The following is a 21,944-nucleotide window of genomic DNA, read 5'->3' as shown; positions in this document are numbered from 1 at the left end:
GTTGCCAAGGAGCGGCTGGCGGCTGATCTTCCGTTTCCGGTAACTGAGGCACGAGGGTCCGGCGTTCCAACTCAGCGGGAAAATGCGGCCTCTGACTGAAGAGGAGACGCGTGTAATGTTTGAGAAGATAGCAAAATAGTAAGAGTGCGCGGGGCAGAAGCGGGAGTGTGTGGGTGGCGGGGAGGGGCGTGGGTGGAGCGGGGGCCGCGGTGCCGGGACGAGTCCGGGCGCGGCCTCCAGTCCTTCTTTTGCTCTCAGCATCGGGGAGAATCTGCAGCTGCTGGTCGACAGGCCCGACGGCACCTACTGTTTCAGGCTGCACAACGAGCGGGTGTACTACGTGAGGTGAGGCGGCGCGGGGCCGGGTAGGCAGCATGGAGCCGGGTGGGGGCCTGGGTCCCTCCAGCCTGCCTCATCTGACACTGCTTTTTTCTTTATCCCTTCAGTGAGAAGATTTTGAAGTTGGCCGCCAATATCTCCGGTGACAAGCTGGTGTCGCTGGGGACGTGCTTCGGAAAATTCACGAAGACCCACAGGTTTCGGTTGCACATCACAGCTCTGGATTACCTGGCACCGTATGCCAAGGTTTGTGGGGTGGTTTCAGTCCGCCACTAGGGATGGAGGAAGTCTAGGCTGAGGGCCACATCAGAAGGCAGAATTGGGCACCTTTTCTGCGACGGAGTCCGTGACGGTGCTTAGGGTCAGTGGCAGCACCTGGAGATGTGTGTACATCTTGCTGCCTGGGCGTGGTCGGGGCTCAGGAGTAGTAGCCCTGTGTGGCCGCGTAGTGGTAGTTATCTCCAGCAGAAACTGAAAAGCCTATGCAGACCCAGCTCAAGACCGAAAAGCAAATAGGTGGCTGTGAAGAGGAGCGTAGTGGGGTACAGAAAAAGAGCTGTTAAACTGCCCATGGGAGAAGTTGATTGTAGAGTCGAGGTAAGAACCTCCTGGCAGGTCTCTAAAGGGGGTGAACATATTAAGGGAAGCATGAGTCTTTGTCTCTTTTCTTTAAAATTCATATTACAAGACAAACGAACCTCACAGCTGAAATATATAGCACGGGGCATATGGTCAGTAATATCTTAATAATCTTGTATGGAGACAGATGACACGACACAGATACAATAACTTTGTATCATTGTGATCCTTTTGTAATGTATAGAAATATCAGATCACTATGTTTTGCACCTGTAACTAACATAGTATTGTAGATTACTATACTTCAACTGAAAAGAAAATAAATTAAAGAACCAAAAAAACTTAGTTCATAAGGAAAAAAAGAAAGAAATTAACCATAGATCTAGCAGTTAGCCTATCTGCAGGGGTCTAACTATTTAGCATTTTTATGTCTCTTGGATTTAATTCTCTTTATTACAGTATAAAGTGTGGATAAAACCTGGAGCAGAGCAATCCTTCCTGTATGGGAACCATGTGCTGAAATCTGGACTTGGTCGAATCACCGAAAATACTTCTCAGTACCAGGGAGTCGTGGTGTACTCCATGGCAGACATCCCTTTGGTGAGTAGAGATGGTTGCTGTTAAAAAATCAAGTATCTTTTTATTCAAGATGGATGTATTTTCAGTCTGCGCTTGAGAGACTAAATTCTCAGCACCTTTCGAATTCTTCAAAGAACTGTATCTTTTCGTCTTTGTTGTTTCCAGACCTCAATACGTACTTATGGAATGACTTGAGTGAATCAGTGTCTCTTCTTTTGAATCCCAGGGTTTTGGGGTGGCAGCAAAGTCTACACAAGACTGCAGGAAAGTAGACCCCATGGCGATTGTGGTATTTCATCAAGCAGACATTGGGGAATATGTGCGGCATGAAGAGACATTGACTTAAAACGAAATCATCGCGAGGACTTGTGGCTGTGTGGAAGGGCCTAGCTTTGTTTCCTGTGTCTGTGTAGGCTCCACCATCATGTTGAATTTTGTCAACACTGTGACCTCTTCAGGGACTTCTTAGTTTAATATTCTATTATGGACAAATGCAGGCTGGATTCGTATTATGCAGAAATGGCTCAAAAACGGGGTTTCGGATCTTTGTGATTTTGACTAACTAGAATACTGTGTTTTATATTTGAATCAGAGGGCTTCTTGTTTTGAGTAACAGGTTCTAAATTGTTGGAACTGAGGACAAGAATAGCGTATTATTGTTATCTGTGATAACACTGTTTTCCAAACACATGATAAGAACGTAATGAATTTTCTTAATTATTTATTAATACTATGAAAGATAGATATTGCCATCAGAATAGTAGGTCATGTGTGGGATTTTACAAATGAAATTTGGATAAAACAGTAAGAGCAGTTTATTCTGCCGATTTTCTTTACGGTAGGTGCTGTGTAGTGTGGAAAAAAAACTTGGATTCAAATACCAGTTCTCACATCTACCAGCTGTATGGCCTTAGATGAGTCATTAAACTTTAATAAGCTTCATTTCCTTCTGTTTCAAAAAGCAGCCTAGCCGTCTTCCTAAGAATAGTTTTTAGAAGTAGAAATCATGATCGTAAAGCACCTAGCACAGTGCCTGGCAAATGATAGTGTTGAATAAATGGTAAGAATTATTTCTGTAATGTTTATACTGAGTATTTCTGTTACTAAGAGTAGGATCTTATGAATATAATTTGATTATATTATCTTGGCTTTTACAAGCAGTTTTCTCGCTCTTTTTCTTGAATGGTATGATCCCAGGCTGAATGTTATTTTTATCAACTTGATTTCTAAAACAATTTCTCTTATAAATCTCTTGGGTTTTTTTTTTAATTAAAAAAATTTTTTTATTGTAGTATAGTTGACGTACAATATTGGATTAGTTTCAGGTGTACGGCAAAGTGACTCATTTATACATATATTCTTACAAATCTTTAATTACCTGACTGGACTGGACAAAAAGCACTAATCAGAGACCCTGAAATAATAATTCAGCTCCTCGATCCTTCTCCCATGCCTTCCAAAATTATTTTTAGAATTATTAAAATATTTTTTAGTGAAAAACATATCACAGACAAAAAAAATTTTAAGTGCCTGTATTGTAAAGCAATTTCTTTAGTGCATATACTGCTTAATTTAAATTCCAAAGGTGACATCTCTAAAAATAAATCATTTTTCAATTACAAAAAAGCACTCTATCAACTCCTGTTTTTGTATGCAACATATAAAACCCAGTTTTATATGTTTTTGTCCCATTTTTTTCAACTTTTCTCCCTTCCAAGGTTCTCTGTTAATTTCTAAATAGACATAGTGAAGGTTAAGGGGCTGCAGTACAATGGACGGTATTTTGATGATAGCATTTAGTGTGTACTTTAGAAACAGTCAACGTCAAAACTTTACACATTTTTATTTATTGTGATTTTGCCTGTGTAGATGAGAGCAATAGGCTACAACTTTCTAACAAGAAAAATTGATTTTTTCCCAATAACTTTACAAAGATTTGAGAGAGCTTGTGCCCCAGAAGAAAAGAGCCAGGGCACTGTAGTTGTTCGAGCTTAGCATCTTGGCTTCTTTGTGTCTGTAGTCGTTGGGATGTTGAAGAGACGCTTCAAGAAATATAGCTGCAGGATCCCAGAAAGAATAATAACAAGGCTCTGGGCTGTCGACCACCAATTCACATAGTTATAGTTTGACTGGAGTAGGAAAAAGTCAGCCACTTTTCTCATGCGAGCGAAGTTGTAGTATCGCCACATGTGAAAGATATTGTTCTGCACCTTTCGTGTACTCTTCTGCAGGACAGAAAATGAAATACAGAAAGGGTTCCTCCCTAACCTCATCTAGCCTCACCTGGGTACCCACCAGCACTAACCTAGTTTATCTGGAAGTTGAGTAACATATGATTTTATGATATGTAATAAGTTGGCTATTGGAGTTGTTGATAAATGCTAGTTTTGTTGTCTATGAAAAAATGGCCTGGACTTCAGTTTTAAAACAATAATTTTTGTAACGAAAAACTTCAGTGCTGAAACTGGAAAGTTCCTCCAGATTATCTCTAGATTTAGACATGTACTCAGCACATCATTGCCCTTTTGGGTGATGTCTTCTGTTCTTTGTATATGGTAAAAGATAAGGGCCTGCAAATTTTTATTGAAGGGCCAGACAGTAAATATTCTAGGCTTTGCAGGCCATACAGTCTCTTGCAACTACTAAGCTCTGCCACTGTAGCACAAAAGCAGCCGTAGACATTATGTCCAGTTAGCCATCCTTCATTATCAGTGGGGAGATGGGTTCCGGGACCTGCAGAGGATGCTGAAGTCCCATAGTCGGCCCTCCGCATCTGCAGGTTCTGCATCTGCAGATACAGAGGGCCAGCTGTAATTGTCAAATGAGCATGGCCATGTTCTAGTCAAACTTCACTTACAAAAACAGGCAGTGAGCTTTTGTGCATCCAGGAAACTATCAAGAAAGTCAAGAGAGATCCCAGAGAATGGGAGAAAATATTTGCAAATCATATATCTGATAAGAGACTTGTATCCAGAATATATAAAGAACTCTTAGAAATCAACCATAAGAAGACAAATAACCAGATTTTAAAATGGGCAAAGGATTTGAATAGACATTTCTCCAAAAAAGATAACTGAAAGGCCAAAAAACACATGCAAAGATGCTCAATGTCATTAGGGGGACACAACTCAAAAACCACAAGATACCACTTATACCCACTAGGATTGCTATAGCAAAAAAGACTATAACATGTTTGCAGGGATATGGAGAAATTGCAACACTCATACACTGCTGGTGGGAGTGTAAAATGGTTTAGCCACTGTGGAATATAACAGTTCCTCACTGAAGGTAAAAAGTTACCATATGTGCCAGCAGAGTATACTGCTTATATGTGTACAGAGATGAAAGCATGTTCACACAAAAATTTGTAGGCAAATGCTCACAGCAGCATTGTTCATGATAGCCAAAAAGTGGAAATAACCCAGATGTCTACCAGCTGATAAGTAGATAAACAAAATGTGGTGTTTTAAATATACAATAGAATACTATTCATCCAGAAAAAGGAATGAAGTACTAATAAATGCTACAATGTGGATGAACCTTGAAAACATGCTAAATAAAAGAAGCCAAAGACAAAAGGCCACATTGTATGATTCCACTCATGAAGTGTACAGAACAGGCAAACCTATATAACCAAAGTAGATTAGTGAGGGATTACCCAGGGCTGAGGGGCATGGGGAACACAGAGTGAATAATAGGTCTGCAGTTTCTTTTTGGGGTGATGAAACTATTCTGGAATTAGATGCTGGTAATGGTTGCAGGACCTTGTAAACCACTAAACTGTAACTTAAAGTGGTGAATTGTATCTAAGTTAAAAAACAAACAGGCAGTGGGCCAGATTTGGCCTGTGAACCGTTATTTGCCAATTCCTGGTATAAAACAAGTGAGGAATTTCAAGAGCTCCAAGTCACAAAATTAATTAAAGGCTTCAAATCCCTTTGCCTGTTTGTTTTCTCCCCAAATGAGCCCTCACTCAGATGATATTACTCCCATAATTCTAATCTTTCCTCCAAATTTAAAGTCAGTTTCCATGGATGTTTCTCTCCCACAAAACAATTACCTCAATTGCATCCAAAGTATCATTCAGTTGTTTTCTTTCATTCTTCTCTTTGTGGTCCATCTCAGGCCCCTCATAGAAGACTCCAAAATTGAGGTATACTTGCACAGAACCAAAGCGATTTTGCCGATTTGTTAGACAAAGCTGATAAAAACCTGTAGGAATCCCTAGATCATTACCAAGTCTTGGTCTACCACCCTCCCACCCTCTAGATTTCCCTGGAGATAACTGTTCTCCAGTGTTAAATGTGCTACTATAGCACCTTCTTTTTACTTAGGAAGTACAAAATCTAGTTTTTGATGTGGAAGATACTGATCTTACATGAAACTTATTTTACTAAATATTATTTATAATATTGTTTTGCCAAATATTAGTAGCTTTAGCTCTATGTTGGATAGAAAATGTTTTCTTCCTCTTTTTCAGCGTATAGTTCCCACATCTCTTAAGGAATTTCTGATCAAGAGCATATTAAGAGCATAGTGTTTGCTCCTTGCATACCGTTAGAGCTGGGATATCATCTTGAATTTGAAAGTAGGGAAAAAATGTATGCTTTGTGAATGAAAGAAGCTATCCTACTGGAGTAACTTCCTGCAAGGTGGTCTGTACGGGGGCTGATGGTTGGGGTATGTACTGGTGCTTGTTCTCAACTGGGGTCACCTCCCCGCGTGTGGTGATGGGGGAGGAGTGCGGAGGAGCAGGGTTGGAAAGGTGTGGCAGTGTATTTGATTGTCGAAATGACTGGAAGGCACTACTGGCATGTCACGTAGGGGCCAAAGATGCTGCATAATAATGCTGAACATCCTGTGCCACGCAGTGAAGGATTCTCTTATGTCCCTGTTGAGAAATAGTCTTTTTTTGTGCACCTGGCTGGTAGAGAGGACAGTTCAAACTGGTGCCGTCTGGGGTGAGGACAGGCTCGATCTGGCTGTAGGAATTTTCTGGTGACTGGAGAAGTGCTTTGTTGTAGAATGTGGATATTTTTCATGGCCATGCATTTCCTTGTGTTCTGCTTTTTGATAACTGACTCAAGTGTTTTGATGGCTGGAAAGAAATACTATCCCATAATAAAATTTATTAATTGGAATTCTGTATCATAAATGGGTCTGCCTGTTTTGATCACTTTCCAATAATCTGGTTCGTTGGAGATGATAAGATAAAATCGAGCTTCTGGACCCTGGAGTTATAATAGTTAGTCACCTGGAGACCGCTTCCAAACTGCCAGTGGACCGCTGATGAATGTCCTTGGCCATTGGCAGTCTCCAGGAAATCTGGTTTTTGGTGTTGAAGGCTAAATCTTTTTCTTACTATTTCACCATCTATATGTGAAAAAGCCAGAGCTTTTACATCTCAGGTACTTAATTAATTTCAATATTTCCTCATTATTTTCCCAATTTCAAAGAAACGTATGATTATTATAATAGCCGTGATGACGAAAACAGACCTGTCTCTTGGGTAGAGAAGTTAATCTGGCCCCAAACATTCTTAGAGGTGTCTATAAGGAAACCCTGTGGGGTATGTGCAGTGGCAGCAACATGCCGGTCATGTGACATTCCCAGTGTCCGCTGAACCTGCCAAGACACATTAAAGAGGGAGAAAAGCTCCTGCTGCATCATCAGGAAGCTAGCTGAATGGTAAGATTGACATCCAGTGACCATCAGCACAGTGGTTCTCAATCAGGGATGGTACTGCCCAACCCCCACTTTGAATTTGGGCTGAGACGTTGCCCTGGTGTTGCGAGTAGGGGAAGGGGGGCGGGGACAGCAATGCTGAACATCCTGCCGTGTTAGAATAGTAAGCAGGACAAAGAAATGACCCAGGGCTTCCCTGGTGGCGCAGTGGTTGAGAATCTGCCTGCTAATGCAGGGGACACGGGTTCGAGCCCTGGTCTGGGAAGATCCCACATGCCACGGAGCAGCTGGGCCCGTGAGCCACAATTGCTGAGCCTGCGCGTCTGGAGCCTGTGCCCCGCAACGGGAGGGGCCGCGATGGAGAAAGGCCCGCGCACCGCGATGAAGAGCGGTCCCCGCACCGCGATGAAGAGTGGCCCCCGCTTGCCGCAACTGGAGAAAGCCCTCGCACGAACCGAAGACCCAACACAGCCAAAAATAAAATAAATAAATAAATAAAAAAAAAAAAAAAAAAAAAGAAATGACCCAAATGCCAATAGCACCCCTGGTAAGAAAACATGTCTCAGACCATGCAGCTGACGTCTTGGTTATGTATGAATCTGGCTGTAGAGTTCTTGGCTGAACTCACTTGGTTTTGACCTCCCCAGTGGTATACCAGATTTGGGCTTATTTGATACTTGACAGTAAATAAATAAGGCATTCAATAGGTACTTGCCTCCAAGCTTCGTCTTGATAAGCCCAGGCTACAGTGAGCTGACTAGTAGCTACTATTCTATTATAAATTCAGAGATAAGAAGAATCTCTGATAGGTTAATTTAAAATAAATTTTAAGTTACATTGGAGTGGAATAAGATCAACATAGTCTTTTACTCTGTAAACAAAATTTAGAAAGTTAATAGGTTTCTAAGATAAAGAACAAAGGAAATGAACAGCTTCCAAGTTTACTGTTGAGCAGACCATCCTTGGGCACAGCATGGATTAAAGTACTTGGCCTGTGAACAGGCAACTTGAAAACATTTACCTTCCTAAAAGCAACAGGTCTGTCTGACTGCATAGAGAAGCCTTGAATTACTGATTCTCCAATTTGCTGGAATTACCCCTAAAGGCAAGAGAGTAAATGTTGCTCCCCCAACCTCATAAACTGAAGCGTCTTTGAAATCTCTGGGTTTGTCTCCAAAGTTCATGTGACTTTTCATTCAACTTGGTACCATATCCATATTATTTTAATATTTAAAAAATGGATTCTTTCCCCTCTCATCTCTAAACTCGAGTAAGTGTGATGATTACCTCTCCAGGAAGAGGCACCCGGTTTGTCCCATGACTTTGAGCACACTTCCACAGCCCCCAATTTGAGAAGCCAAGCCATATGTTTTAGTGATTATTCATCCATCAGAAGTTTCCAATTAACTGCAGGTCTGTTTCATTAACAGGTGGGGAGTCACAGCATAATAAAGACAACTAGAACCTTGTGTTCATTTAAAACCTGACCCCCTTTACGAAAGGAAATGAACAAACAAGAAAAACAAGTCCCCAGTATGACCAAGTACCCACCTCATAACTGAAATAGAAGTATCCAGTCTGGTGGGCAAATTGCCAAAAGCATTCTGTGCCTCCTGGAGGGATCATGATGGCAAAGTCGTATCGATCCGCACCACGGAAGAGGGGCTGGTCCCCAGAGCCACTAAGAGGTTCTGTCTTCTGGCTCCTTGCAGAGCTCACTAGGTTCAGAACCACCAGTCCAGCCCCAAAGAGCAAGGGGAACATGCTGCTCTCTGGAGACCGCTCTGACTGCTTGCAGCAGCCCAGTGGAACCAAGCAGTTCAGACAACTGCTGGGATAATCATTAACTCTGCAAGTCACACGTAGGCCAGTCTCAGGGCCACACATAGATATTCCAGAAGAGAACTGGCATGGTACCCCACGTTTGGCTCACAGGAAGGATTTTTGCTTTCACCTCAAAAACTCAGTGGCTTACCAGACCTACTTCATGGGTGCTAGGTAGAATCTATTACTTCAGAAGAGAGATTTCCACCCCTCCTTTGGGCTGTCATTTTTCAGTTCTTGCCTCTTGGGGGTAAACATTAGGCAAATTTATTTACAACCACCTGAATGTACGGACTCATTTCTCGGTACACAGTGGCTGGGGAGATTTTTCTCATTCATATCAAATTGCTAGATGATACCTGTCGCTCCTATATGATGTGAGGGGCAACACCTGTTTCAACAGACCTCCTTCTGCCCGGTGCTACAGCTCAGGAGAGCAGAGCACAGCATGGAAGTGTGTGTAAAAATTTAAATGGATGAAGAGTGAGCAAGAGACAGTGGTCAAACCCCTCCACTGATAATCCTCCTCATTCTGCTACCTTCCACCTGACTGATACAATCATCTAAAGCTATCCAAAATCCACTTAAAGACTATTATAGGGACTTCCCTGGTGGCGCCGTGGTTAAGAATCTGCCTGCCAATGCAGGGGACACAGGTTTGATCCCTGGTCCGGGAAGATCCCACATGCCGCGGAGCTGCTAAGCCCGTGCGCCACAACTACTGAGCCTGCGCTCTAGAGCCTGCGAGCCACAACTACTGAGCCCTTGTGCCACAACTACTGAAGCCCGCATGCCTAGAGCCTGTGCTCTGCAACAAGAGAAGCCACAGCAATGAGAAGCCCGCTCACCGCAACGAAGAGTAGCCCTGCTCGCCGCAACTAGAGAAAGCCCGCATGCAGCAACAAAGACCCAGTGCAGCCCCCAAAAATAAATTAAATAAATAAATAAATAAATATTTAAAAGACTATTATATTGTTCAAACCCTTGATCTTTCTTTTGTCTGTGGCTTCTTCAGCACCCACAGGGGGAAAAAGGCTGACTTCATGGCGGAGACATTTACGTGCATCTTATTTTATTCTCACAACAGCCTACAAGGGAAGTACCATTACCTACTACATTAGAGATGAGGAAATGGACATCCAGAGATTCCAGTGGCTAACCCACCATCTCCAAGCACAGCTGGCACAGCTGGGGCCCTGAGTGGGCCTCACACTCTTACCCATCAGGACAGTGTGTCTGTCAGTCTCTGAGTTCTGACAGTCTAAATGTTTTTATCTCAGCCATAATCTTACAACAGCATGAGTACCTTCTAACCAAGTATTGCTTCAGAAGGCATCACAGTGACTCCAAGTGGTAATACTTTAACTGTCACAGCTATGTGTTATGTTATGAAGAACACACTTCATAATTGTGTTCAGTTCCAGCAAAGGCCAGATGACATCACAGCAGTCTGGAGGCACAGTGGCTCTGCAGCAGTCTCACTAAGGTGAAGGTGGGAGAGAGTGGGATCGTTTCTCAGTACATAGTGGCACAGGCATCCCCACCAGAGTCCCACCACTGCCACAGTCCTAGCACTACTCATGTGGTGAGCAGTGACTTAGATTCAGCAAAACAGTCAGCAGTTCATGGTAAGTTGTATAGTTCTATAGAAACCATAGGCAGAGTTTTATGTCTGTACACATTTTATAACATTATAATAAAGATAGCATCGAAGTTATATTAAAAAATGTTAATGGATCTATGCATGTCTCAAATTTTGAGAAACACGATTAGGATATTTTGCTTCCTTAAATGTATCACAGTGTCATTCTTCTACCTGGAGAGCGCCATCTAACAATGTAAGAGTTGAAGGTAAAAAGCTTCTGGATCCTAAAGCTTGGTTTGGAGGGAGATCACAAGTAGCTACAACCAGATCGAGTGGAGATCAAGTTCTTGCCTTCTCACTGTAGTTTCATTTGGGGTTAATTGCTAGAAAAACAGCAGTACCCAACCCCCAAACACGTAGTTAATAGGTAATAAAGCTGTACAAAGTTTACAAATTTCAACTACAGGATGAATTTTTAAACTTTAGCATTTCTTTACATCTTGCCTTTCACTCACTCAAAAGTGAGAAAAAAGGGATTCTTTTGTCCCCGGAGGTACGTTATATGAGGAAATGGACAAATTAAGGGGAAACTTTCACATCTCCGTATGGCACAGCTTCCAAGGATTAGAACATCCAATACAGTTTGACATCAGCTTCTTAACATGGACAATATGGTTTAGCAAAGCTTGTTCAACATTTTTCTACCTCCGTCTTTTCAGCTGCAATTAAACAGCTACTTAAATTTGAGAGAAGCAAGACTTTAATGAAGAATGCTACAAGTTATGGACAATAATTCTCATTTTTAAAAAATTACAGAAAACACTTTACTGAAATTCTTTTTTCCTAAAAAGACAGTCTTTAAGGATGTCTGAGAGACAGCAAGCACAACACAGTACAAAAGGAGAAGGGAATGTTGAATTCCAGTGCAAGACACTAACACAGCACAATTAGGGAATCAGGCGGAAGCAACCATTTCACAAAGAATGGAATTAGGCATTTATACTCAATCAGGATTTTTTTAAGCTTTAAAAGTCCAACATAAAGAAGGGAATTGGGAAGAGAGGATGGGGAGAGGGGCTAAGCTTATCTACAATCACCATTTTACCAAAAAACACACTGGTTCAACCACGTGAGAAGTGGAGGTTAAACCTGCCTACATAGCCCAGCAAATAGAGCAAATGCCAAGGCAGTCACGTCTAGGAGTTGATGTCACAACTGGCTAAAGAGTTTTTAAAGGGACTCTGATTCCACCAGGACTGGTCTCTCATCAACCTGGGTTCATGACAGATGAAGTTCCTTTGCATGTGCATCAGAAGGCCAAAGCTTTACCTGGAACAAGTTTGCTCCAAATAATGCTCATGTTGCTGGTTTTAACAGGTCATGGAGTCAAAAGTGACTCCTAACAGACTCCACCATTTCCTAGGAGAAGGTTCTACTGATTACCAGGGATTTAAATTCAAGCAAACCACTAAAGAAGGGAAATACTAATGGTATTCTGGCACTGTACAAGCTATGTGCCTGTCATCTCTGTCAAGGACATGGGGTGGACTTGGCTTTGTTTCTCAGCTCCATGATCTCCAACTGTGATGAAGTGGAACTGGGACCTCCCCCACATGGGAGGAAGATGCCCAAAATTCTCATCCCAGCCCAGCTTCTGAAAGAAACAGCAGACTACCAGGGGCTATTATTAGGAACCATGCTCCTGTGAATTCTGTGGAAATGAAGGCCTGTTTCAGTTCATGCCAAGTCTTTTCATGGTCCGCCAGCGATCCTTAATCATCACAGCTGTTCGGTTAACAAATGGGTAGTTTTTAGAAATGGCGGCCCAGTTTCCTTCCCCGTACTTCTGCACTCCAGCCTTGACCCACTCGCTTTCCTCTACAGTCCACTTCTGCAAAAAAAACAAAAAAGCAAAGGATTTATCACAACCTTGTCTTTCCACTTATTTATATTTTCATATAGTAAAGAGGTAAACTCAATCCTAGGAGAATGATCTGAACCCAAAGGAAGGATTTATACTTTTAAAACATGATATAGAATATAAGTTAACACCATGGATTTGGACATTTCCTAATTTTCAGTGTCCTGCCATTTCATCCTCAACTGATAACCATTTCTGCATTCAAAATTTCAAACGTGTGTTGTTCATGGTTAGGAAATGCGTCAGCTTTCTGACCACCTAGATTTTTCTTCCAGAGAGTAAATATTTAACTTAGTTTGGATTATCTGAAAATTACAAATAAAATTTTTTACCAGGTGCATGGGTAGTCTATGCCTGTGAGACGTGGGTACTTATTTTCTCTCTTGTGCCTACACAACCAGAAAAGAGAATTTAAAATTACCTGCTTTCTTGTTATATTGGTTGTACTCTCTTCATCTGGTGCTGCTGGAAAACATTAAAAGTAGACTCATTTCAGAGCTTACCTTTCTCGGCACAAACCACAAGAAAAAGACATAGAGCGTCCCCAAAGGGAAAACTTGATTCAAATTTTACAAACTTTGAGAAAAGAAAGGACATCACTAAAGGATAATTTGGTTTTGTCCTCTGCTTGCAAGATACCAATCATTTCAGTCCATGAGAATCTGTACAAAACAAATACTTTACAATCAGGCATTCAATAAATGTTGGTTAATCATGGATTTCAGGCTCTTTAGTAAAACCACTATCATTTTCTAAACTTACTGAGGAACTGTGGTATTTAAAATCCTAATATATATATATATATACACACGCATATATATACATATGCATGTGTATGTAATATATATATGTATTTATGTGTGTATATATACACACATATTTGAGTGTGTGTGTGTATATATATAATTTCTGCTCATAACCCCTTGTTAATTACTGCTTTGAAATAACACAGTTTTACTGTTTTTGAATTTCCAAATCCCTGATTGTTAGATATAAGTAAAATATGGGGGCTTCCCTGATGGTGCAGTGGTTGAGAATCCACCTGCCAATGCAGGGGACATGGGTTCGAGCCCTGGTCCGGGAAGATCCCACATGCTGCGGAGCAACTAAGCCCATGCACCACAACTATTGAGCCTGCGCTCTAGAGCCCATGAGCCACAACTACTGAGCCCATGAGCCACAACTACTGAAGCCCGTGCGCCTAGAGCCCGTGCTCTGCAACAAGAGAAGCCACCACAATGAGAAGCCCGCGCACTGCAACGAAGAGTAGCCCCCACTCGCCACAACTAGAGAAAGCCCGCACACAGCAACAAAGACCCAACATAGCCAAAAATAAATAAATAAAATAAATACATTTTTAAAAAATTTGGCTCAATTCTTCAAACAAAAAGAACGGGGTAATAATTATTGCTTCCCACTCCAACAGACCACGTGAGATCTGGTCAAACTCTACCCTCTCATCCTATGGAAATAGATCAGGCCTCAAAAACAGGGACCAAGATAATATTTTAAAGGACCAGAGAGCTACAGTAGGGTATACAAGTATAATGGACATGGCATCTCAAGCCAACAAGAGCCAGCTGCAAGAAAAGGCAAAGTTGCATAAATGTGAAACTTGCTACAGTGTCTGCCTCAGCAGACGCCACTGTCCCAGTAATGCTTCCTGAAGAGTGAAGAAAGGTGACTCAGGAAAAGGGATACTTACAGGAGCACATTATTTATTTTTAAATTATGAAGTATTTCATAATATAGTAGAAGCCGATTTCTGAAACTGACAAATCTGGACTGCATCAGAAGTGGATGTTTTCTAGAACTTTTATATCCTGTTTTTAAAATATTTAATGCCACTTTTATTGTTACTTCTCCCATTTTCTGTGTAATCTTGATTTTGCCAACTATGTTTTTGCCAATGAAAGGTAATTTTTAAGGGCAAAACCTTTGAGGCTGGCAAAGGATTACTGTTGCTGCTGTGTTACAAAAGTCTTCAGAATCTCCAAAACTAAGGTTTAGCATGTATATATTTCCATCAGATTGCAAAATATGTGGTGGGAGAGATCCTAATGCAAATACTATGAAGTTCAGTATTAATTAAGGAAAAGTAAAGTTTCTCATCTTAGGAAAAAACACTTTATATATATAGAAACTGGTAAGAGATTATTTACTTAAGTAAGATATGTAAGGAATGACCACTTTTACCTTTTCTAATTAAAAAACCTTAGGAAGAACATCAACTACAATTAAATATAGGATTTAGTAAACCAAACCGGGAGTTTTCTTTAAATATAAAGCGTTGCTTTGATAGTCTCCATTGTTTAATGGGAAAAGACATAAAACTGATTCCTCATGAATCACAATGAGGAACTTTTAAACTTTTTCTAGTTTGGAGACAAGCAATTTCTGGAACACTGATGTGACAGTAACATGCACCTACACTTTAGCAAGTGTCAAGGAGAGACCAATGAGAATCATCTGGCTTACCCTGAACTTGAAACAGTTCGTCCTCTTCTACCCAAGTCTCTTTTTCTTCAACCCCATTAGAGTTGTTCCACTTGCCTTTGGGTACTCTGAGGGAACATCAGCGAGAGGACAAGGTGTAAAACAAAGTCATCCCAGGTCATCCCATACTCTGTCCTTAGCTCTACTCGTGGCCTTGTATTCCTCCCTGTTCTGCTGTGACCACATTCGAGATTCACCTACACACAACTCCCAAATCTTGACCTGGCCAGGCCTCTCCATGTCAACATCCCCCAGGTTGCAGGACCATCTCTCACACTCAGCACTGGATACATCACCATCCCCCTCAACGATCTGTTCATTTTCCTGTTTGTTTGTTTGGTTGGTTGTTTGGTTTGGACTCTATTACAGATTTCAGCATTCTTCTAACCTAGAGCTGCAAACTCCTTCCCCTCCATCACAGACATGCTCTATGCCTATCTCTGGACTGTTCTCCTTTCCCTCCCCATTCCCCTAGTCCAAGCCCATGGTCCAATTCCTTTCACCAGTATTACACTAGCCTCTTAACTGGAGTCTCTCCCCCCTAGCCCCTTCCCCTTCCAAAGCCACCTGAACAATCATCCTAAAATTATCACATCTCTCCTCTATTAAGTGATGGCTCCTCACTGCCTAAACAGTGAAGCCTAAATGCCCATATGGGGGAATCAAGATCATGCAGTCCGGCCCGTCAATTTCTCATCAGTTCCTCCTGTCCCCACCAACACCCACACTGCCCTCTGCTCCTGCTTCCTCCTATAAGTTCTGTGCTTTCCTGCCTCTCTATTTGCTGTTCTCTCTCCTTGGGATTCCCTTCCCTGCCAGGTGAAGTCCTGCCCATCTTTCAAGGCCATCATTCTCAATGAAGCCTGCCCAACACATACAAAAAGCCCCCGCTCCTCTGCCCTTACGATAGTGCTTCCACTTTATTACACAACCGTATCACGACATACCCTTAACCATAAGCACCTTGACGGCAGGGACCATATCCTCATTTGTCTACTCCAAACACCGGGCACAGTAACACACACCCTCATAGAAGCTGGAGAGATACTAGCTAAACTAATAATGAGATTATCAAAGAGCTGTAAAGGACTTATACCATCAAAGATTAGAATAGTAAGCAAACAAGAATCATTCCTGTGAACATGAAATTTTGAGTACTTGGGTGCAACCAAAAACAGTCCCAAACCTGAAAAATAATCCAAAACCCAAGTTATTAAATAAATGAAAATTATAGTCACTCTTACAGAACATAGCACAAATCTGACCTCAGAATTATAACATCCTTTACAAAACAAACATGGAAAGTATCTGAACTAAGTTTTGAAGAATTTACATAGATCAGAGTCACCGAAAAACCTGACCAAGAGAGTAGAGACAAAGTGCTGTTTCCTTCCCCGCTATAAAAAAAATTTATTTTTAAGGCTGTCTGGGTATTTTGCAAATGAGTAATGAAAGCAGTTTGCTTAATAAGTGCATAAACTTGGAAAAAATTCCTTGAGTTCCATGAGTTTTCTATGCAGTTACCTAAGTGGCTGGGACAAATGGTGGACTCTTTACTTTTCTTTATTTTAAATTGGATCATATCCCCCAAAGGGTTATTTCTAAGAATAACTGATTTGCTTGAGACAAAGTAAAAAAAAAAAAAAAAAAAAAAAAATTACACGAGGATTTTCCTTCTCAGGATATTAGCTGTGTCAATTACTATTCATAAATACAGGTCAGACAGCATTACAGTTTAAGTTTTCCATCTATTTATCCAAGTCCTGGGATAAAAACTGATTTTAACCTCAGGGTCCATCATTTTCACCTAAGTGGCTATTCACTCTTCCTGCAGACAATCTTTGCAGATCACTTGGTAACTTTCTGCTCCTCCTCTGAACTCAGCATTTATTACGTGTATAAACATTTTGGTATTTCTTAACTTCTCATGTTGTGGAAGGAGCTGAGACCTCGGTCCTCATCTTAACTGTTAGGTGGCCGTGCGGGCAAGCTGGGTCACTTCCTGGCTCACTGCGCTCCTAACTGGTGAAGTTAAAACTTAGTGGTCTAGAGGGGTTGGCAAACTACAGCCTGTGGCTGCTGGTTTTTGTATAGCCCTTGAACTAAGAATGGTTTTTACATTTTCCAAAGGTTGTAAAAAAAAAAACAAAACAGAAGAATATGCAACAGAGACACAAAGCCTAAAATGTTTACCCTTTGCTAGCCTTTTATAGAAGTTTTGCATGTGGCCCCTTAAATTGCAAGAACCAAGAACTGTTACCTTGGTTAATAAACTATCTAGTAAGCACTAGTTCTGTGCTGTGGGGGATATAAAAATCTAGTAGTGGTGGCCCTGCCGTCTAGGTGATAGACCCTAATCCTGCCTTCCCCTCCTCCGATTCCACTGGCCCAGCTTCCCCTGGGTCCTGACTGCTCACCGGGCAGCAGTCTCCAGCCACCCTCCTCTTCTCCTTTCCCTCAGTGTCTGTTCAAAAGCCCTCAGTGGTGTCTGCTCAGAGGCTTTCTGATTAGGTGTATTAGACTTATCTGGGGCACAGTTAGCAAAGCAGATTAGAGAACACTCCCCTGTCCCTTCTAATTCAGTAGACAGGAGCCTGGGAATATATATTTTTTAAACACTGCACAGGTAATTGTGATATGAAGCCCCCCCCTGAGAACCTCTGCCTGATAGAATATAATAGGAACTCAAAATCTGGCCCATCTACCCATCCAGACTTTTCTCCCTTCATCCTCTCTGTGTCCTGTATTCTCCTGCCATACAGACTACATGACATTTTCCTGCTCATACCAGGCTTTCTCGTGCTGTAATTCAAGAGGCTCCTGTTTCCTAGAACTGACCTCCCAATATTGCTGGATGACCTCCTACTCATTCTTCAAGGCCAGCTCAACACTTGCTCCTCTGCAAGGTTGCTCCACCCACAACTCTGCTGCCCAGGCCCAGCTCTTCTTCCCTGCAGCTCCCAAGGCACCTCACATACGCTTCGTTTAGAGCCGGGGTCATAGGATCCCTTTTTTTGGTAAAGGGCCAGTAGTACCTTCAGCTTTGCAAGCCTTACTGTCTTTGTTGCAACTACTCAACTCAACGTAGCATCAAAAGCAGCCACAGACAATACATAATTCATGGGTGTGGCTGTGTTCCAATAAACTTTATTTACAAAAACAGGCAGCAGGTGGATTTAGCCAAGGGGCCATAATTTGCCAACCTCTGCTTGAGAGTACCCATCATACTTCATACCCTTGACACATGAGAGAGGTGAATATGTCTGAAACCTTCACAGAGTCTCCCATTTATAAAACCACTGTAATCATGCACTCTCTCCAGTTTCCTTGTCTGTTCATGGGAGCAATACTTATAGTTCATAGAATTGCTGTGAGGGGTAGAGGAGATCAGGTATCAAATGAGAGTAATAGTGTGCTGACTGCATCTGCCTGCCCAGCCAATGACTCACTCACTTCCAAATGCAGGAAGTGGTGCATATAGTGCAGATTTGTGCCCGAGTGTAAATCATTTATCAGAGGCCACAGCCCTACAGGGCACCCAGCACAAGCATGCCAGGGCACAGGTCCCCAAACAGCTGTAACAGAGAGCAGTAGTAGAGATGGCAATGACCTTGGGAGATCAGTGAGGTGATCACTTACAGCAGGGTGACCAGGGGAAATTTATGGAGGAGGCAGAGTTTTAAGAGGCAGCTTGGTGTACATGGCATACAGGCCATGGGCTTTTTTGTGTCAAGACTGGGATTAAAAATCCCAAAGCCCAATTTTGCCATTTTTTATCTGTGTGACTTCAGGTTAAGTTAGTAACTTTTCTGAACCTTCCTCACCTATAAAGTGGGGCTAGTAAATCACTCACAGAGTGAGGAGTGTAGATATTCAGTAAGATAATACGTGAAAGTGCTTGGCCCGCAGAAAGTATTTAGTCAACATCAGCTTCTCTTCTCTTTGAAAGACAGATGGGATTCTGACAAGCAATGGTGGAGGAATGATAGTCCGAATGTGGGGAATGAGAGGCAGCAAGAAGAGTACAGTAGTAGAAACAGGGTTCCAGGGAGAGCAAGCAGAACAGTTTGCCTAGAGGAAAGATCCACAAGAGGGCACAAAGGGTAGCAAAACTGAAAGCCAGGTTGGGGGTCATGATGGGGAGCAAAATGAAAGCATTCTAACCACTGCCCCACAGAACCTAGCAGAATGTGAGAGATTAGTAATTACTGAATTTGCCAAGTCTCAAATGCTCATAGAACGTGCAAAACTATAAATATTCATAAATCTCTTTTAAGGATCAAAGTATAACGTGGCCCAATTCAAACAAACTTCCTTTAACAAACAAGACTAATATTTAGTAGTCAAGGCACTCAGAAGTTTGCTAAAAATGGAAGCAGCGGTGAGTAGGAGGCTCGGACACCCTTTCACCCTCACACCTGCCTAGTGCAATGCCTGGAAGCCCACATGTGGGGCATCAGAACTGGCAGGATGTCTACGACGTCACTTCCCACCCTGAGTCACATTCTAGCAGTCTGAGCAAGCCTTGGTGGTGAATAACTTAGCTGAAAGTTACTTCATTCCCGGAAGCAATACCAGGCATAACCAGGACCACCAACCAGCCCCCAAACTTCTACAAAGAAGGTCTTCATACTTGGGATTCTTCTCCCCAGGGAGGGGTTGGTTGAGGATGGTGGGCTTGGATGGTGAAGCAGGAATGACTTCCTGGGAGGAGTCGAGGCCTGCGCTCGGCTCAGTGCTCTGGCTGTCCTCCTCCAAAACCAATCTGCTTATTGTCATGCGCTTGTTCTTGGGCTGCAGTTCAGAGCCACCCTCACCCTCAGCAGGGGCTGAACTTTCGTTTTCATCCTTTCTCGGTCTCTTGTTTTTGAGGGCTGGTGATGGTGGGCACACTTTATTAGGAAATACCATATCTTTCTGGTCCAGTTTTGAGAAGGCTGCCTCAGAATCCTGTGCACTGGACAGAGTCTTGAAAGCTGCTTTCAGAGCCATAATTCCAATGGTGGTTGGAGTGTTCTGTAGCTGCCTACAAATAATACAAACATAACAGAGATCAGTTTCACCATTGTGGATGCTTGTCCAAGCAGCCACAACTTTTTCAAAGTGGGAAGCTTCAAATTAGAAATTCCTCACGTTGAGAACTCTTTATTTAAAAAAAAAAACAGAGAGGGTGCGTGATACAAGCTTTATTTATAAAAGCTTCCATTTAGAAGTGTGTTAAGCAGAGGCTTTAAATATATGTAAGTTGAACTATGGAGCTTAAACTTCAAGTAAGAGAACCCTAAAGGAACTAGGGCCAATGATACTCCCTCCAGAGACCTCTTCAGCCTGTGTGCTGTCTAACCCATTAGTCTGCATGGACTAAAGCGGTGCTTTCCACAATGCAAGAACTCTGTGTAGTGCCTAACAACTACAAGTCCATCTGGACAACCAACTGATAATCCAGCAATCTCACCTTGAAGTCTGAACTCTTCTTCCAGCTGTCCTAGTCCAACCCTCATGTGACAGAAGTAAAAGACTGGTCTCCATTCTGCCCTCTTTCTCCTACAATGCACTTATAAATGGGATCTTGAGAATTCTGAGAGTGAGAATAGTGCCACACAGTCTTGGAACAATGAGAAACTGCCTTTTCAAAATAAAGTTCATCTATCATTCGGACGTTTTAAGTAAAAACTGTTAGGAGAGGGCAAACTGGCAGCCTGCAGGCCAAACCCAGCTGGCAGATGTGTCTTGTCTAAGCTATTCAAGTTTTTTTTTTTTTTTTAATTGGACTAACCGCCAACGTTCAAAAATTGGGAAATCTCAAAAAAAATTTTTTGGACGTCTCACATAAAAATTTGAACTGGGGCTTCCCTGGTGGCGCAGTGGTTGAGAATCTGCCTGCCAATGCAGGGGACACGGGTTCGAGCCCTGGTCTGGGAAGATCCCACATGCCACGGAGCAACTGGGCCCGTGAGCCACAACTACTGAGCCTGCGTGTCTGGAGCCTGTGCTCCGCAACAAGAGAGGCCGCGATGGTGAGAGGCCCGCGCACCGCGATGAAGAGTGGTCCCCACGTGCCACAATTAGAGAAAGCCCTCGCAGAGAAACGAAGACCCAACACAGTCATAAATAAAATAAATAAAAGAACGTGAATTTCTTAAAAAAAAAAAAAAAAAAAAAAATTTGAACTGAAGTTTGGACATCTTTGGACATCTCACATAGCAACAATCACACGAAGCTCGAAAGCATGCCCTCTCTGTGTCCCAGTCCCATGCTCTCAACTGTATTATCCTAGACCCACTTTGCTCCTTTACATCTCCTACTGGGCCCCCAAAGACATCTAAACGTGTGGCCTCTGCTTTGTTAACTGGTCCTGGGAATCTGATTCACAAGTTTGAACACTGCATTAAGAGATAAGGTATCAACAGGGAAGTACTGAGTAGATACAGGTGAGGCAAGGAGAGAGAAACAGAAGGAAAGAACCTTTGAGGAATAGCCAGTCAGGAACTTCTGTCAAGGATCTGACATCCCATTTTCAATATTCCCACCTTCCCAGGATGTGCTCTGTATATCCCACAGTGCCTTCTACGAGTAACCCAGTAACATGTTAAGAGGTCAAACCACTAATCCTGCTCCAAGAAGACGACTATGCTTCCCACACATCACCCCAGTGTTTCAGCCAACATCACAAAAGGGCATCTCTCTCACCTGGCAGGTTCTCTGAGTGGCTTTTCCACAGGCTCTGGTGCTGGCTGTTTACCTTCCTTCACTGTGGTTGAGGTGGAAGACTCAGATTTCAAAGCCTTTTTGGCCATCTGGGAAAGGAAAGATGTCGTGAGGAAGAGGAAGTCACAGAATTTCATTAACTCTGCTTCTTTCACCATGAACATACTCAATATGCAAGCATGTTCACTTACAAATCCAATTTAGGCATAGACTAGAGGAGGACATAAA

At 42.3% G+C, this 21,944-nt stretch overlaps 3 protein-coding genes across 9 annotated transcripts in view; 1 reads left to right on the top strand and 2 right to left on the bottom strand.

The window, feature by feature from the left end:
- Positions 1–4: 4 nt before the first annotated feature.
- NIP7 (nucleolar pre-rRNA processing protein NIP7) overlaps positions 5–21,944 on the top strand; it is a 69,304-nt gene continuing 47,364 nt past the window's right edge. The window contains exons 1-5 of one of the 4 annotated variants that reach the window (XM_007198193.2): positions 5–138; positions 259–345; positions 447–585; positions 1,378–1,518; positions 8,613–10,311. In XM_007198193.2, coding sequence (XP_007198255.1) covers positions 83–138; positions 259–345; positions 447–585; positions 1,378–1,518; positions 8,613–8,669 — 480 coding nt within the window. In that variant the 5' untranslated portion in view covers positions 5–82 and the 3' untranslated portion in view covers positions 8,670–10,311. Of the gene's footprint in view, positions 139–258; positions 346–446; positions 586–1,377; positions 1,519–1,662; positions 6,639–8,612; positions 10,312–21,944 lie in introns of those variants that run through there. The other 3 variants (XM_007198191.2, XM_007198194.2, XM_057534214.1) reach the window with 3 other exon arrangements.
- TMED6 (transmembrane p24 trafficking protein 6) lies at positions 3,489–8,946 on the bottom strand. Its single transcript, XM_007198190.3, has 4 exons — positions 8,734–8,946; positions 6,996–7,122; positions 5,558–5,709; positions 3,489–3,722 (listed from the first exon to the last, which is right to left on the bottom strand). The coding sequence occupies exons 1-4, from the start codon at positions 8,944–8,946 to the stop codon at positions 3,489–3,491; spliced, it is 726 nt and encodes a 241-aa protein (XP_007198252.2).
- The window catches only part of TERF2 (telomeric repeat binding factor 2), a 37,231-nt gene continuing 26,688 nt past the window's right edge, over positions 11,402–21,944 (bottom strand). For 2 of the 4 annotated variants that reach the window (XM_057534210.1, XM_057534212.1), the window contains 5 exons: positions 21,699–21,805; positions 19,642–20,034; positions 14,991–15,076; positions 12,934–12,974; positions 11,402–12,482 (listed from right to left, as the gene is read on the bottom strand). In XM_057534210.1, coding sequence (XP_057390193.1) covers positions 12,324–12,482; positions 12,934–12,974; positions 14,991–15,076; positions 19,642–20,034; positions 21,699–21,805 — 786 coding nt within the window. In that variant the 3' untranslated portion in view covers positions 11,402–12,323. Of the gene's footprint in view, positions 12,483–12,933; positions 12,978–14,990; positions 15,077–19,641; positions 20,035–21,698; positions 21,806–21,944 lie in introns of all 4 variants that reach the window. The other 2 variants (XM_057534209.1, XM_057534211.1) reach the window with 1 other exon arrangement.

This window comes from Balaenoptera acutorostrata, chromosome 19 (genome assembly GCF_949987535.1).
Source record: "Balaenoptera acutorostrata chromosome 19, mBalAcu1.1, whole genome shotgun sequence".
NCBI classification, from domain to species: domain Eukaryota; kingdom Metazoa; phylum Chordata; class Mammalia; order Artiodactyla; family Balaenopteridae; genus Balaenoptera; species Balaenoptera acutorostrata.
The sequence above is the reverse complement of the archived record's forward strand: the minus strand, read 5'-3'. Positions and strand labels throughout refer to the sequence as shown.

What these genes read in the sequence shown, in the direction of transcription:
- TMED6 (XM_007198190.3), bottom strand. Translation starts at nt 8,946, where the DNA reads ATGTTCCCCTTGCTCTTTGGGGCTGGACTGGTGGTTCTGAACCTAGTG. An exon ending in CTTCTCTACCCAAGAGACAG is followed by an intron (nt 5,710 to 6,995) that starts GTCTGTTTTCGT and finishes GGATTCCTACAG; the next exon opens with GTTTTTATCAGCTTTGTCTA. An exon ending in ATACTTTGGATGCAATTGAG is followed by an intron (nt 3,723 to 5,557) that starts GTAATTGTTTTG and finishes TCTGTCCTGCAG; the next exon opens with AAGAGTACACGAAAGGTGCA.